The 16018-nt window shown below is 36.2% G+C and overlaps 2 protein-coding genes across 4 annotated transcripts; both read right to left on the reverse strand.

The window, feature by feature from the left end:
• Positions 1-1898: 1898 nt before the first annotated feature.
• On the reverse strand, positions 1899-6975 carry zgc:153990 (uncharacterized protein LOC768125 homolog). The gene is made up of 4 exons (XM_058776135.1): positions 6718-6975; positions 5218-5386; positions 4619-5086; positions 1899-3679 (listed from the first exon to the last, which is right to left on the reverse strand). Exons 2-4 carry the CDS (start codon positions 5345-5347, stop codon positions 3237-3239), a joined length of 1041 nt encoding a protein of 346 aa, XP_058632118.1. The 5' UTR covers positions 5348-5386; positions 6718-6975; the 3' UTR covers positions 1899-3236.
• Positions 6976-7115: 140 nt separating this feature from the next.
• On the reverse strand, positions 7116-15926 carry capns1a (calpain, small subunit 1 a). 3 transcript variants are annotated; one of them, XM_058776138.1, is made up of 12 exons: positions 15795-15867; positions 15259-15296; positions 13100-13174; positions 11877-11913; positions 10673-10765; positions 10530-10587; positions 10375-10439; positions 9842-9910; positions 9517-9595; positions 9141-9257; positions 7735-7793; positions 7116-7631 (listed from the first exon to the last, which is right to left on the reverse strand). In XM_058776138.1, exons 3-12 carry the CDS (start codon positions 13144-13146, stop codon positions 7605-7607), a joined length of 651 nt encoding a protein of 216 aa, XP_058632121.1. In that variant the 5' UTR covers positions 13147-13174; positions 15259-15296; positions 15795-15867; the 3' UTR covers positions 7116-7604. The 3 variants fall into 3 exon arrangements, with proteins under 3 accessions (XP_058632121.1, XP_058632120.1, XP_058632122.1); XM_058776137.1 differs by lacking the exon at positions 15259-15296 and having other exon boundaries at positions 15795-15926; XM_058776139.1 differs by lacking the exons at positions 15259-15296; positions 15795-15867 and adding an exon at positions 13376-14466.
• Between the last annotated feature and the right edge of the window lie 92 nt (positions 15927-16018).

Genomic DNA, 16018 nt, shown 5'->3' on the forward strand with positions numbered 1-16018 from the left:
TGTATGTGCAGCTGCTGTGTTGTAAGTAAAAATGACAGGAATAATCTCACAGAAACAGATCTCATATATTCAGACAAGCTCACTTTTCAAAATACATTAAGACAGAGCAGTGTTCTTGAGGTCAGTGTGAGTGGTCATGGGGGATTCGTATTTGAATCTGGGCCGGTACATTTTCACACCCTATTCCCTTCTAGCTTTTTACATCTGCGTCAATGAAAAAGAAATACTAACTAAAAAAAAACCTAAAATGCAATAATATGTAATTTACTGCATTAAATATTAAATACAAAGCATAATAAAAATATATAAATATTTATTATTTACTTGGAGATTTTTTCCCAAGGTGTAGACATCTTGTTCAGATAAAAAAAGAATATAAATTATTTTGTCTCAACACAACAACAAAAATACTTGAACCTAGTAGTAGGTGAAAGTGAAAAACATTAATATTAATACGATTACACGTCAAAACAGGTGCATTGAACACACCGCAACTACACAAACACATGACTGGCTCATGCAGTTGAATAGGCTTGAATGAGATGGGCCCCACCGTGAAGCTCCGAACCTCTGAGGAGGAAAAGAGGGCCCCACAGCAGAGGTAGCGTTGGGTTATTAGAGAACCCAGAGTGACAGATGTAGGATAAAAGAGAGGGCAGGAGAATCAGCAGGGGTGAAAGAAAGAGAAGAAAAGGTGAAGAGGTCAGCAGACCAACAGAAGAAGGGGAGGAAAAACAGAGATGTATACTTGAAAAAAAGAAGGATCGATAAATCTATCCGCTGTTGCTTCACAGTCCGCCTCTTTTGTTCCAGATGGCAGCTGATGGAGGCAGGTTTGACGGAGAAATCACGTCAAACCACACATACACTAATGTTTGGGGTTTTTGAAAGACGTCTCTTATGCTCACCAAGGCTGCAGTTAATTGATCAAAAACACAGAAAAACAGTTATATTGTGAAATATAAAATAACTGGTTTCTAACTTCAGAAATCATTCTAATGTGCTGATTTGCAGCTTAATTTTTCAGGATTCTTTGAGAAATAGAAGTTCAAAAGAACAGTTGTTATTTTGTAACAAAATAAATGTCTTTACTGTCACTTTTGATCAATTTCATGTGTCCCAGCTGAATAAATGTCTTTAAAAATCTCTTTTTATACATACACAAAAACAGTTGGAAAATTTTCTTTTCATTGCTTGTTTTCCTCGAACAAAACAGGCTTCTTAAAATCAAGACCAACTTTAACATGGACCTGAAAGTTTCAAGTTACAAAGTTGAAGAGGTAAACAAGTTACCTATCTTATTGATCTGCCTAATAAAATAAAATAAATGCAAGAGGTGTTTTTGAAGACCCAAATATCCAAAAAAAAAAAAAAAAAAAAAAAAGAGCAGCTTAATGTAACCTAAACCGAAAACAAAACCTATTATTGTGTATCCGGTGTGCTGTCCATTAGATGGCCTGTATGATGAATGACTGGTACACTATACAGACATATTCACAATCTGCAGACAGACACGATACAATACTTTTTTTCCTCAGCAGAGTTCCCTAACCACACAATAGGGCTACCAGCTGCCGTCTTACACACACATAAAGCATTCTCAACCACAGCCCTACATCAGCACACACCCAACACCACACGGCATCAGAAACAAACACACACACACACACACACACACACACACACACACACACACACACAAGCAGCTGTTTAAGCAGAGCTCTTCAGCCCTGGAGAGCCGGAGAACAATGCTTGAGTTTTAATCACTTCTCCTTCACTCCTGCCAAACACTTCCACTGAGAAGCTGGGTGTCCATGTCAGTATTTCAATATATAGTATAGACACAAAAATGTGTGTCCAAAAAGGAACATAAAATCAGTAGATCTTAAAATACACACTAAACTTTCAATTAAAATTTATTGAAATATCTGGCTCACTTATGGAGCTGTTTTCATTTAGAAACCAAACACACACACAAAACTCAAACTGCTGGAAAACCCAATGACTTTGAAGAAACACGTGCAGAAAAATAATCATTTGAGGACTATCTTGTGTGCAAATTAAAAGACACACTGCCCCCTAGTGACAAAACCACAGCATTAACCGCTTCGAATATGAAATTCAGTTCCTGAAGATGTACGTTTGTCCCACTTCCTTAAATCAATGTATACAAGCATAGGAAATAAAAAAGAAAAATTTAGAAAGATCCACTGGAAAAGAATGTCCTACTAGACGAAATATGAGATCCAGATGCCTCAAACCTTATTTTACACTGTATACTGGTCTTAGAAAAGGTTTAGTTATCCTTAAACACCATTAAATGTGACTGCATATACTTGTGTCTATATAATGTTTCCTGTACTCGTGTATATATAATGTTTCATATCCATGAAAGTTAATAACATCAAATTTCACAGAAGCATCGTCTCTCACAGAGTTGTAATGAATACAAAACGTGTCTGTGAGTAAATAGAACACACTCCTTGCAGCAGCATTAGGATGATAAACTTGCTACAAGTACACCTCATTCTCATATCAACCAAGAGAATATCATGACCGATTACAGGATTTTTAAACAATGACTTGAAATGCCTTGTCTATCATCAGAAATGTCTCAGATTTTTTTTTTTCTCCATAAAATGTACATCAATGGTCACCAAAACTGGTTACCAACATCCTCAAAATCTCTTCTTTTGTGTTCTGCAGAAGAAAGGAAGTCATACAGGTGTGGAACGACATGATAACAGAATTTTCATTTTGGGGTGAACTATCCCTTTAGCTCGTCGACAGATGTTACATACAATGTATACGTCAGTGTCAGTCCTGTCAATATCCTCATAACAGGTTAATTGCAATAAGCCCAAATCAGTGAATGAAGGGGGGAAAAAAAGTTGTATTCTGTTGTGGATTGTAGTCTAGTTGTGGTTGTGTGATATTACTATAGGCACAAACAAAATCCCTTTGTGGTCTCACTATTGTTTGCACTTGACCGAAAGTCTGTCCTATTGATAAACAGAGACTAGGGACAAATGTTAACATTTTTGCATTTTTGAAAACAACAGAAGTATCTTCTAAAATAGTCGTCTTTGTCTTTGCAATTAATCACAGTATTTTGACACCCTGACATTGTGCCCTCTGATGAGAAGGTGTGTCTGTCTATATCACACAACATTTGTAGCCATCATATCAACAATGCGTCACACACTGTCTCTTCATTTGATTGCTAAACACAAATTTCACAATGCAGGTTTGCCGTTAACCTTTTCCTGCAGTATTGTTAGCGCGCCTGAGGAAAAATCTCGCAACACTTGCACAGTGTCCCTCTGTAGCTGCAGCGATTCTCGTGCAAACTCCTGTTGCGTCTCTGCTAGCTGCTGCACTGACTCCGCAAGCAGCTCAAGCGAACGAGAGACGGTGGCTAGAAGAGCATTAGCGGTGTGCTGCTCCTGCACGCTGAGGCTTGCATTGTGCACTAACTGCTCTCGTGAACTGTCTGGCTCCACCCCTGAGAAAGACGTGGGTCTTTTAGTAGAAGCGGTGGCTGTTGAGGAAACGTGTCCAGCACTGCCTCTAGTTGCAATTCCATCCTCCTCAGAGTATGAATTAGTGACAGATGCCATAGAGGATGATGGGAAGAGGTCACGGTTGTCCTCATCTGAGTCTAAGTGGGATTCGGGATCTGTGATCAGACAAGTAAACAGTATACATCATATGATCATTTGCTTTTGATAGACATATAGAGCTTATAGAGAAAACATAATGTGACTTTGCCTCAAGTCATGTGACTGAAAAAAAAAGAAAGAAGTCTATGCTGGAGATAAAGCCTGTCATCAAAATGATTGGCTACATTTACCATCCAGAACTGTATGACATGTTGTTAATATCAGACGTAAGGCATCTACCAGCAAACATGACGTTCGTCAGAGTTTTGTCTGCTTGCTTTAAAAAGTAATGTATTATATTTACTAAAATAGCAACTGTGGATTCCCCAGGGGCTACAACTTCCTTTCACGTCAGTTTTGAACAGATGGGATGAAATTATTGCTTTATATGGAAATTGTTTTTGTAATATTCAGACTTTTTACAGAAATTCAATTTATAACGTAATGGAAAAATACACTGTTATCAGGGGTCAGGATAATAATTTTTTTTTCTTGGAAGAAATGAATACTTGTATTAAGGAATAAATTACATTTTTAAATATTAAAATAGAAAACAGTTTGTTTAAATTGTTATAATAATAATAATTCATAATATTACTGTTTTACTGTATTTTTTTGATAGAATAAATAAGTCTTGATGAGCGTAAGAAACTTCTTTCAAAAAATTCCCACGTATCCCAAACTTTATATCAGTAGTGTAGCTTTTGAAAACATGGTCGATGATTCATTATTGAGATCAGAGGAAAATATGTGAATACTTAAAGTGCACTGAAAACTCTTGCAGTGAACTTTTCCTGGCAACGGATCACTGATGTGTACAAAATCATTTTTAAACATCAGGGACAATTATCCACTGAAGCTCTAAATCTATTGAAAATTCTTAATATGATCCAATGATCCAAAAAGACTGATATAATTTTAATATGATCCAAATTGAATATTTTGAGTTTGTTTACCTCCAGGTTTGGAGCTATCATACTGCATCTCACCCCCAGATCCACTTGTAGTAGCAGGCATTCCTGCCACATCCATTCCTCTGCTCGGCGAACTGTTGACCGACCCCATCCCCATAAACCCTCCATCCTCCTCTTCCTCATCCTCACCCACAGCCTCTTGATCATCACTGTGACTGCGAGATCTGGACCGCTGTGTCGCTTCCCAAGGTCTCTTGTCCAGTTCGAGAATGGATTCCACGATGACTTCCATCGGGGACAGTTCAATATTGGACCGTGCCAATCTTAGGGATACCGAAGCACCGGTCCTCAGGGCGGCCACTTTACGTTTCGTGTCACATTTAAGGTCTGACCATTTCTTGATCACCTCCATGATCTCTCTGTCACACTCTCCAATCTCATTAACACGCGCCGTGATCTCAGCCCATTTCCTGCGCTTCACGTCAGAGGGAACGCCGGCGTTAAATTTACCTATGCACACAAATACAAAAGTATTGGAACATTTTCATTTACCATTTATTGGTTTTACAGGGACAACTAAAATTACTGGTGCTTTGCTGAACTAAGTGAACTTTTGCTTGTCAAAACGAAGTAAAACTCACCCACAACAATGTGGCGGTTCTTCCGCACTTCGTCCAGCAGGATGTGCACTTCACTGAAGGAGAAACGGGCCTTTCTCCTCTTGAAGCGCACCATGTTGTCTTGTTTGAGGTAGAGCGAAGACACAGACATCTTCACAGCAGAATATCACTCTCTTCAGCTAGAGGGAGTCTGTGTTCAGTGTAGAAATAGCCATTAAATTAGTTCTACAAACTGCACTGTACAATACTTGAATTTAATCGTACTTTTTGACCATATAAATAACAATATCTGCGCCAAATTGCTTTTTTTAAAATAATAAAAGGAAGTGTTTCCTCCTTTTTGTTTTTTTTCTACAAGTTTGATAAAACATTTCCATTAAAAAAAATAAAATAGATCTATACACACACACATATATATATATATATATATAATGTGTGTGTATATATATATATATATATTCCCCCCAGACTAATATTTCATATGTCAGGCTTTACATGGTTAAACGCAAGAAACATTTACTTATGTTCTAGAGCCTACTTAAAATGTGAGAAATTATCTACAACAATACATTTTTTTTACAATTTATGTTGCAGAATTGACACAACATGGTCATAACACCGAATACATAGCAATTATTTAAAAATATCTAAATAAAACTATAAAACTCAACACTTGCGGAAAATAAAATATTGGAAGAGTCTTTCACTTCATTTTATTTATCTATTTACAACTGTTATTATTATAATTATTATTATATAGACATTCAAGCGATCACTTCTGATTAATGTCAAAGTGGAAACGTTGCCATTTGAAAAAAACTAATGCCATTCAAAGTTGAGATATGTTTTGTCACATGTCTCTTAAATCAGTGAGTATATAAATCACGTACAACTAAACTAAAGATCCACATCCCTCTGAAAGGCGAGCATGCAGTGAACAACAGCGTCACCGTGAGTGCAAATAGTTCACATTAATTATTGACATCAATAATTCACTTGATTGCTAACTACAAGATGATCTTAAGACATGATGAATGTGACGGAAGGAAGAGCAACTAAAACACCGGCTCATTCATTCACTCACTCACTCACTGTAAACGCACGAGCGCATATTTCCACCGAGGTGTACTAAAACTGTAGTTACATAAATACATCGACATAACGATCACGCGTTCCGTCTTTGTGCGAGAAGCAGCGTCGTCGTTGGAAAGCGACCGAATTGACGTTAAACCAAATACAAGCATGCCCAGGTAGCACACAACTGTTGTCGAGTACGCATAATTCATGTTTTTGTACATAGACTATCATTTTTGACATAACGAAACAAAACGCTTGGATGCGGAAGCACATTTCGCCCTCATTTTCTTATTACCTACATCATCACTGTCTAGCTATTTAAGCTAGCTAGCTATTTTACACGATATGTGGTATCACAGTCACTTTATCGGTCAGTTTGTAAACTCCTGAAACGCCATAAGCATATTAAAGTACTTTAAGACTGCAAATACGTGGCATAAATACCTTAGAGTGGTCAAACGTAATCAATATTTTGCGTTGCGCCCAGATATCCAGAAACTTCGTAGAAAGCAGCGTATGCGCTGCGCCTGCGCACTTGCTCGCCTGTTCTCCGTGGCGTAGAAGGGTGGGTGTAGTTACCATGTCTGACCGCTCCAGTATCTGTGGCGCTGGTGCTCACTAACCCCAACAGGTTCAGTACACACGCTTTAGCTAAAACTGCCCATTAGCTAAAAAAAATTCGCGTTCTTATAAAAACATTTAGGTTTTATTTATAGCTATTGGATTTAAATGTATGCCGGATATATAATATATCAAAACACTGAAAAAATATTACTGCAACAAAACATACATCACTGATCATGAACTTAATCAATAATCAAACTGATGAAAAAACAGACAAGTTTATCACTTTATACTTTTTATTTAATATAAAATTGCATTTGACACCAGATTTTCATCATGAACTCGTGGCAATTTTTTTTTTTTTACCGCTTCTATCCCCCATTGGCTTCATGCACAAATGGCACCGACTGACATGAATACGTAATACGTTTTGCATATTTGTGACTGCACCTAGACTCTTCATAAGAGCATATTTGTTCATTTTCTATGACACATTTATTGTAATTTTCTTTCTTTGGTTAGTTTTTTTGTTGAACAATGCTACTAATGGGCTAAACGCACTTTAAGAAATTGTAAAAGTAAAACTTATAGAGAAAGAAATGGCACAGTGAAGCGACCCACATAACCCCAGTGGTTGACCAGCTCCATGCTGGTGTTTCTCTGGAATTAGTGCTATACTGTGTGAGAAACGAGAGAGAGAGAGCAGTGTAAAGCATAAAGTCATTATTGCATATAAGCACTGAACTGATTGCAGGCCTTCGCATCGCTCAAGAGTACATTGTCAGCTGCAGCCACTGTGAAGAGACAGAGTTTATTTTATAATTCCACATTAGAAAACATTTTATCCTCAGTAAATTTGATTTGACTAATTTTAAGAGAATGTCAACATTTTCTTACCTCCTGAACATTGACCTTGATTGTGCCATCATTGTCTTTGTCGAGAGTCTTGAAGGCACCTGGTGTCAACACATGACATGAGACAATGTTTTAATGCTTCATTAATTAAAGAATAATTTCATTTATTCTGTATAAATTTACTGACACATAACTAAAAGGCTTAAAATCACATTTTTCCAAAGCTTTAAAAGATAGTTTATACATATACACTACGCAAACACATTTTAACTTTCAGATCCAAAGAGACATCCCAGAGTCTAGAACAACAATTTATTAAAACTGTGCTTAAAAACATCTAACTCCAAAATTACTGGATTTTTAGACCTCATAAATTTGATCTCTTTAATTTACATACTCAAAGAATTAACAAAATAAGAAAAAGATCCCAAAGCCTGCAGGGGGAGCAAGAAGTGATTGAATTGCATAAATTTGACAAAATACCCTCAATTCCTCAAGAGCTGCCCTTACAAATGCATGAAAATAGATTAACGAACAATGTTTTCTTTCTTGTTTTGACATGTTCCAACAGCCTTTAGGTTACACCAGAGAGTTTTGATACTTGCTATGGACCTTTTTCACATTTCCGGGTTTCTCAGCAGCAGAATTCGTCATAGTTGGGTCAACTTGATTGGGAGAGTACCACAAATATATTTTTTGCATTCCCATTTGGACAAATAGCAAAAGAAAACTCCACGATAGTGTTTTCATGACTTTCAATAAAAGTAAAAAAATTGAGAGACATAACGGTAGTCAGAAGAATGAACAATGTCAAATTTACCGTCCCTCCCATAGACACTGCATTAGAAACACCCTTGCATTAGCGTTAACTAGTTTTTTTGTAATTTGATACAAAGGTGATATAATACAAATGATAGGTGTTATAAATGTACATACATTTTAAATAAATAATTCAAGGATTTACGATGCTGATGACCATTAAGCGCGTCTTCACAGTCTTGTGAAAAGGGTCCATTGCTAGTCAGAGACATGTGGCATTGGGGGAGGGGAAATTCTCATTTTAGAAAGCATTTTATTGGACAAACACTTGTAGTGCTTGGGTGTGCAAGCTGAGTCATCATTCAACTCCAGCTGTAGTCTAGCACATGGCTTCAAAGCAGACACTGACTAAAGGGCACAAAACTTATATAAAGTGCCTGCTTATCTTAAGAGTGAACACCGTAGCTGTCATTTTATTAAATGGCTACTAAACAAGCCATCTTTTAGATTAAAGAAAACAAGATAGAAGTCAGCGTATACATTTCCAGATCCTGTTACTCTTATTTCCTCTGCATTTTCTTTCATCACTCTACTTTATTATACTCAAGAATAAAAACTAATTCACTCTGCTAAAACTATAAACAAAATAGTATTTTTTCCTTTATTAAAACTTTCTAGAATCAACTTACGGCACATGGCATCAAGTCTCACAAGGCAACCAATGTAATTGTCAAAATCCAAGTTTCCGCTCTCATCGCTATACCGGCGAATAATCATCTGAAAGAGCTGATCATTCAAAGGGAAACCTGTCAGAGTCACAAGAGACGGAAAATAATTTAGAGGATGAACAAAGTTCAAATGTGATCACCACAATGCACATCTAATTAATTCTCAACAACATATTGTCAAAGAGCTTATTTTTCATCAATTCAATTCTCATGATATCTTACTAAGACCTTTATGTCTTAAATATACATACTGATCCCCTAAAGAATGCATTAATTGAGATTTATTAATGTAACGCCAGTACAGATGGTGATAATGTGATGCACAATGGGTGTTTACCTGCAGCTCTGAAGGCAGCTGGAAGCTCATCTGCTCCAATAGTTCCTGAGCGATCCCTGTCATAACTCTTATAAACTCCCTATAGAACAGACAGCTTATTATGTTAACTGGGTTATCCTGATGTCTCACTGTTTCAGTCATTAATCTATTTAGTCTTAATACAGAGTTTCTGTTGTACAGTCATAAAACATGTAACTCTTTAATCAGCAATATGAATAGACCAAAACACAGCAACTAACAAATACACAGCTTAGTAAATCAAAACTCTACTTGAAAATCACACTAAGGCAAATCTTCCAGCTGTGGTGTTACATATTCTACTCACCTGCCATTTCTTGATGTTGTTCCAGAGGTGTTTAAACTCATGGAAGCCCAGTTTACCTGTGCTGTCACTCTGAAGCACAGCGTTAAGATCAAACACCATCAAACAAGCTCAACAACAGCCTCAAAGACTTATGGTATTGGTCGATACTGGATATTCATTGGTTAATTTATATTACACTAGATGTCACTTAATATCTATCTTTCATACTGTACATTATAATGTTGTGTTGCCTAACTTCACTCGTAGCATCTTAAATAGGATGTCTTCAGACTGACTGGAAACTTCCAGGTTGTCCTATGCAGTACGCTGGCCCTTTAGACACCTCTGATCTAAAATGACTGATTTTATGTTTTATTTTTATTTAAATTATACAGCCATTTACAGGTTATCCACGATGACAATATTTATCGCCTTATCAGTATTCACCAGAATTGTTGTCATAGATTTTCTACTAAAATCACTGTGAAAAATGCAAACTCCATCTTTGTTGTTTTCTATTAGAGCAACTGTTCAGATCAAATGAGGCAGGATACATCCATGACGGCCACCATACTTCTACATGACTCGATGGTAAAGCCATCTGTCTTCAGATCACCATCTGCAATAACACAAGGGGCAGAGAGAATAAGCATCACATAGCAGCAGTCATCAGGCTACACACACACATATACACAAATATACCACTCACGTTTGGAAATGATTTTGTTGAGGATATTCATCAGTTCATTGGGGCTTACTTCCATGTCCTGAAACCAAAGGAAATGTTTACGATAGCCAGTGTTTAATGTACGTATTGGTGTATATATGAATATTTGTTTGTCTAATACTAACATCTCCAGCGAGCTGCTGGAACACTCTGCGGAACTGCTTCTCTTCTTCAGACTCATTGGCCTCAGCATAAGCCAGCGGTCTGCGGGGTGGGGGCTGGGGAGGGATGGCAATAATATCAGCATCTCAAATGCACATCATTTTCTCTCCACACATTAAAAAATCCACTGACTTTATAAGCACATCCCTAATGCAAATATTCTTAATGTTGCAAGAACTCTCGATCACTCATATTTTGACTAAGCAATCCAGTGACTCTCTAGCTGACATAATGGACAGAATGTGCTTTACTCTACAGCATCTTTAAAATACAGACATTACTTCCATGAATGTTTAGCAGTTTGCTTTATTTACTGAAACATCAAAAAAGGCATTACATTCGATAACGCTACATGATGTTTCTCTAGCCCAGTTTTTAGCAAGAACATACAGCTATATCACTACAAGGGTCAAATATGTGACACTCCATAACCTTTTAAAAAATTGATAAATCGGTTTTATAAATCAGCAGAGACAGAACAATTAGCATGTGCATAAACAGTTTTTCTTTACCACAGATTTATATTCAATTTGATATACAAACATTATCAATGTATAAAAATGTAGATATATAAAATCAAATTACTGACAGAATATTAAGTATTTAGCTATAGCTATTTTATTAATATGTGATTACAAAGTGATCATAAATGCATTTTCTCAATTTGTCTACTGCCCTATTATTGGTTTATCAACAAAAATGTCATTGTTTACTCATTATTTCTATATCAGTAATTGGTAAATTTGTATATCTAATCATAATAATAATAATAATAAATATTTTAATATAATATATATTTTGAATTATTTATCTTTTGTAAAAATAGATTTTTAAATTGATTATTTTAATGTATTATATATTTACATGCTGATAATTGATTGTTTGATTGATTTTTCAACTCAAAAATGTTAATTTGAGTAAATAAATAACCCAAATGATTAGATTACTGAGTGGCAAAACTATGGGCCCATATATTTCTTCCCATTAATTATTCACTTTTCAAAGAATTCAAAGAAATAAAGGAATTCCGCAGCAATAATGCAGATAAATTATATTGTGTGTACACATTGGCTCTTTTTTTTTTTTTTTAAAAGGGTCAGAGATGACTGACAACAAGCATCAGACACACTTATGTATAACACTACACTGAGAGCTCCTGCTACTCACAGGATCTGAAGGCACAAACTGGCCAGGGTCAATATTGCTGTGGAAACAAGATAAGAAGGCAAAGTTATGCTTTGATATCAACTTCACATACACAAGAAGTCACAGCTGTATAAGTACACTCTGGTTTAGTATTACCATCTCATGAATAAACATACAGTATATAACATCACTACAACTAGTGGTCAACCGATATATCGGCCGATATTTGGCATTTTTCAAATATCGGCATTGGCCGATAAGTTTGTCCAATGTGTTTTTTATTTTGACGGTGCTGAGTATGGCAGCGGCTGAGCTCACAGCGCTCACATTCTCCCTTTTCATTGTTTGCTCTCATCATTTAACAGTTCTGTCTAATATGAACAGAAGTCTGTCTACTTCACACTATGCTGCGCATTATTTGCCCACTATCATTTTCATGTCATTTTCACTGTGCTTGTATATAAAATGAGTGTTACCTTGGCTTTAGTTGAAAAAGAAAAAAAAAAAGATCACCAATGCACACAAACTTTCCAGATTACCTGCCTTGTTGGTTACAGTGTTTACTTCCTTTTTATTTATATATTTTTTAATTATTTCTTTATTTGTGAAAAATTCTGTAATAGGATTACAGAATCAAGAAGTTATCTAAAGTATAAATAAGTTTATTTTACACATTTATTTTTTACATTTTCAAATGATTTGAAATCTCTCATTATATTATATAATTATAAATTATTAAAAACGATAATTAAAATGAAATGGGGCTCAATGCAACAGTGACCATTCACTTTTTAAAGGGCCTTGATTCCGACGCATTTTCTATGGATTCAAGGGATTTTAAACAATTCTTCAATACAGAGTTTGTAAACCACAAACCAAACCAACAAACTCTGAGATGAATCACAACTGCACAACCTTTGATTTGAAGCAAAAAATAAAAAATAAAATAAAAATCAGGAATAAAAATAAAATCAGGATAAAGACAAAGTTATAAGACTGTGTCCTCAACATATTTTAAGAAGGAATGAACTACAATCCCACAAAGTACTCATATGAATTAAAATGGCTGCACGATAAATCGAAATGAAATCGAAATTGTCATGCTGCGATTGTCATGCGTATCTTACAGTGAAGCACTGTTCTGTGATCAGTAGTAATTCTCCATCCAATGGCAGTATAATACATAAACTGGCTCATGTACTGAAAAAGAAAGAGAAAGAGTCTGTAGTGAAATATTGCCTCACCTGACCACATCAATAATGCCTCCAATAAGTTTCTTGGCTAGAAACATCTTGTGGCACAAATGGTTCAGTCACTACCTAAAAGGAAGAAGAGAGACTGTTATACAACACACACACACTCACACAGTGGAAATTAAAATTACACCTATATACAATTTTCATTTAAATTGTACAATTTAACAGGGATTTTTTTTTTTTAGCATATTTTGAAGTACAGTATAAAACACCTACATAAGATATTTAAAAAAAGAACTCTGATCAAAATTAGAGAACACTTACCGATACCTCCAAGTTATTGGTGTTAATCTGGTAATTTCCTTAATTATATGACAAACCATATTTAACTGGCAGCATTCCTCTAATTTTCACTGAGTTTGCAAGATTGCGGGCTGCTCTAAGGTGACAGAAACTCTGTGACAGGAGATTGTCCAGATGAAGGCCAAAGGGATGACCCAATCAGTCATTGCAAGAGAAGCTGGTCATTCCAAATCTGTGATTTCGCGAATATTGCATCTTTACAGTGACTAATTAATAGTGACTAATTAGTCCCACAAAAAGGCTGGTCGTCCACGTAAAACAAATGCATGAGACGACAGGATAATGCAGAGACTCTCACTAAGCAAGCGGTAATTCTAAACTGCAGCTGGAATTGCTCGCCAGTTGAACGATGAACAGGGTAAGGATCTGTTTAAGAGAAGTCGGACTAAAAGTGTACTGCAGTGACAAAGCCACTCATCAGCAGAAAGAATCATAAGGCTTAGATCACCTTTGCTGAGGAGCATGTTGTGTGGATAAAGGAGAACTGGTCCAAGGTTCATTCGCTTTAGTGCTGAGAGCACGTTTAATTTATTTGGGTCAGATGGGATACATTATTCGGTGTCAAACAAGTCAGTTAAACGTGGAGGAAGTGTCATGCTTTGGGGAATGTTTTCTCATACAGGGCAGAGTGAATGCAAATGTTTATCAGAACCTCCTGCGGTAACATGCAGTTTCCTGCAAGCATCTAACAATCAGCCTGCAATTTTGCATGCAAGACAATACTCCATGTTACACTACAAAACGAGTAAAGCAGTTCCTTGAAGCTAAGAACAATGAAATAATGAAATGGTGGGCCCAGAGTCCTGATCTAAATTCTGATTAAAATTCTCTGGCAACAAAGGTATGGCTAAGAAACCCACTACAGCTACCAAACTATGAAAGAGAGTGGAAGAGGAGTGGATCAAGATCACACCAGCGCAGTGTGATGTCCTGGCGGCTGCAGATGTGCTGAAGTTATTCAAAGTAAGGGCCTCTACTTTTTGAAAGCGGCAACTCTCCAAACTTTTTGTTATAATCTTCTTTCGTGCTACAGTGGTTACTGTTCTCTAATTTTGATCACTGTATTTTCCACAAAATAAAAGTTTTGTTGAAATGCCTTGGTTATTTTGTAAAACATGTTAGTAGAACAGTGGTATACCTACAGCTAATATTCCTTTAAATTTTGAGTGATGAAGATTAACAGTATTTCAGAGAAAATCAAAGATTTATGGATTGTTCTCTGATTTTGATCTCTGCATATATATATATATATATGTGTGTGTGTGTGTGTATGCATGTAAGTATGTATATACATATATACTATATTGTCACTTATGCTGCCTTCACATGCTATCGGAATTATAGTAAATACGAGTTTCCTAATCGGAAATTGGATGTGAAAGGCCTCTCAAGTCGTATTTACTACTGGGAAATCGCTTAAGTATTGTATTTATAGGCTAGATGTGAACGATCATGCGAAGCATATTGTGTGTTTTATAAGCAGTGAAATATGCTTGTATTTGGCCGAAATTCCAGAATTCTCCACAAACTGCATGTATAGTATAATGTTTATATGATTGTCAACCAATAGGATGCTAAATTTTATTCTTTCCGACATTAAAGCACTTGAATACGACAAGCTCGTAATCACGACTTCAAATGGGAAATAGGTAATTTCCGATAGCACGGGAAGGCAGCATAACTGCACCAAACCAACCTTAAATCAATTAATACACACATTATTATTATTAGCAACACAATCAATATTAAAATGTCACGTTTTTTGAAAGGTTTAATACAAAAATATGAGCACACTGGGGGTTGCGAATGTCAATCATCTCAGTGTTGACTCAATGCGGACACACCTACTACAAATATGTCCACCATCCATCCACCACCCACACTAATTAAACCAAAAAAAAAAAAAAACGGTCATACAGGTTCAAATCGAAGCACGTATATAACTTACTGGCATTGAAACACTCTTAGATAACCGTTTGCAACAGATTGAGAGTGTATAGGTAATTCAGGGGCGTTTTCAACTTTTCAGATCGCTTTAAATACGAACTAACATTATACGGCGTAAGTTAATTATCTTGTCGACTGTTGGCTTTGTCAGCAGAAATCTTCTCCAGATAACAGCATTTGTTAGTCCTCTTAAAAAATGGTAGGCATTTAAGTAATAATCTGAGCAATCAAGCATGAACGTATTATTAGATGCTTAACTAAATTTGGATGCGAGTAAAACATGCTAACACGCTAAACCAGCTACCCGTCACGGCTCCGCATTAAACAAGGAAAAATCGTACCTAACATGAATTTACCGGACAATATTTTTGCTACTACGCGTGTAAATGTATATATTATCTCGCTGTTAAGGTCGTAGAAAGATTAAACTCACCAGTTAGCAGCGGAAGGTAATGTAAACTGTCGTCTGTCACACGGCAGGGCAGTTCGCATCTGACAAGCTACGCGGATTCCAAAATAAGTTACGCAAACGGCGTAATGCCGGAGTGAAACCACCAACCCCTAAAAGAACGATACGCAAACAGCGTGGAAAAAGACCTGCCCATATTTCCAAGAATTTTAGGAAGGGAAGAGTTCTTGTTTGCATGTCAGACTGGT

This window comes from Onychostoma macrolepis, chromosome 05, assembly GCF_012432095.1.
Source record: "Onychostoma macrolepis isolate SWU-2019 chromosome 05, ASM1243209v1, whole genome shotgun sequence".
NCBI lineage: Eukaryota > Metazoa > Chordata > Actinopteri > Cypriniformes > Cyprinidae > Onychostoma > Onychostoma macrolepis.

Bases quoted from the DNA above. Each gene is read 5' to 3' on its own strand.
- zgc:153990 (XM_058776135.1), bottom strand. From the start codon at position 5,347: ATGTCTGTGTCTTCGCTCTACCTCAAACAAGACAACATGGTGCGCTTC. The intron at 5,087-5,217 runs GTGAGTTTTACT...TTGTGTGCATAG, and splicing joins GAACCGCCACATTGTTGTGG to GTAAATTTAACGCCGGCGTT. The intron at 3,680-4,618 runs GTAAACAAACTC...GTCTGATCACAG, and splicing joins TGATAGCTCCAAACCTGGAG to ATCCCGAATCCCACTTAGAC.
- capns1a (XM_058776137.1), bottom strand. From the start codon at position 13,146: ATGTTTCTAGCCAAGAAACTTATTGGAGGCATTATTGATGTGGTCAG. The intron at 10,440-10,529 runs GTGAGTGGTATA...GTGTTATTGCAG, and splicing joins CAACAAAATCATTTCCAAAC to ATGGTGATCTGAAGACAGAT. The intron at 9,258-9,516 runs GTAAACACCCAT...TGACTCTGACAG, and splicing joins AGCTGCCTTCAGAGCTGCAG to GTTTCCCTTTGAATGATCAG.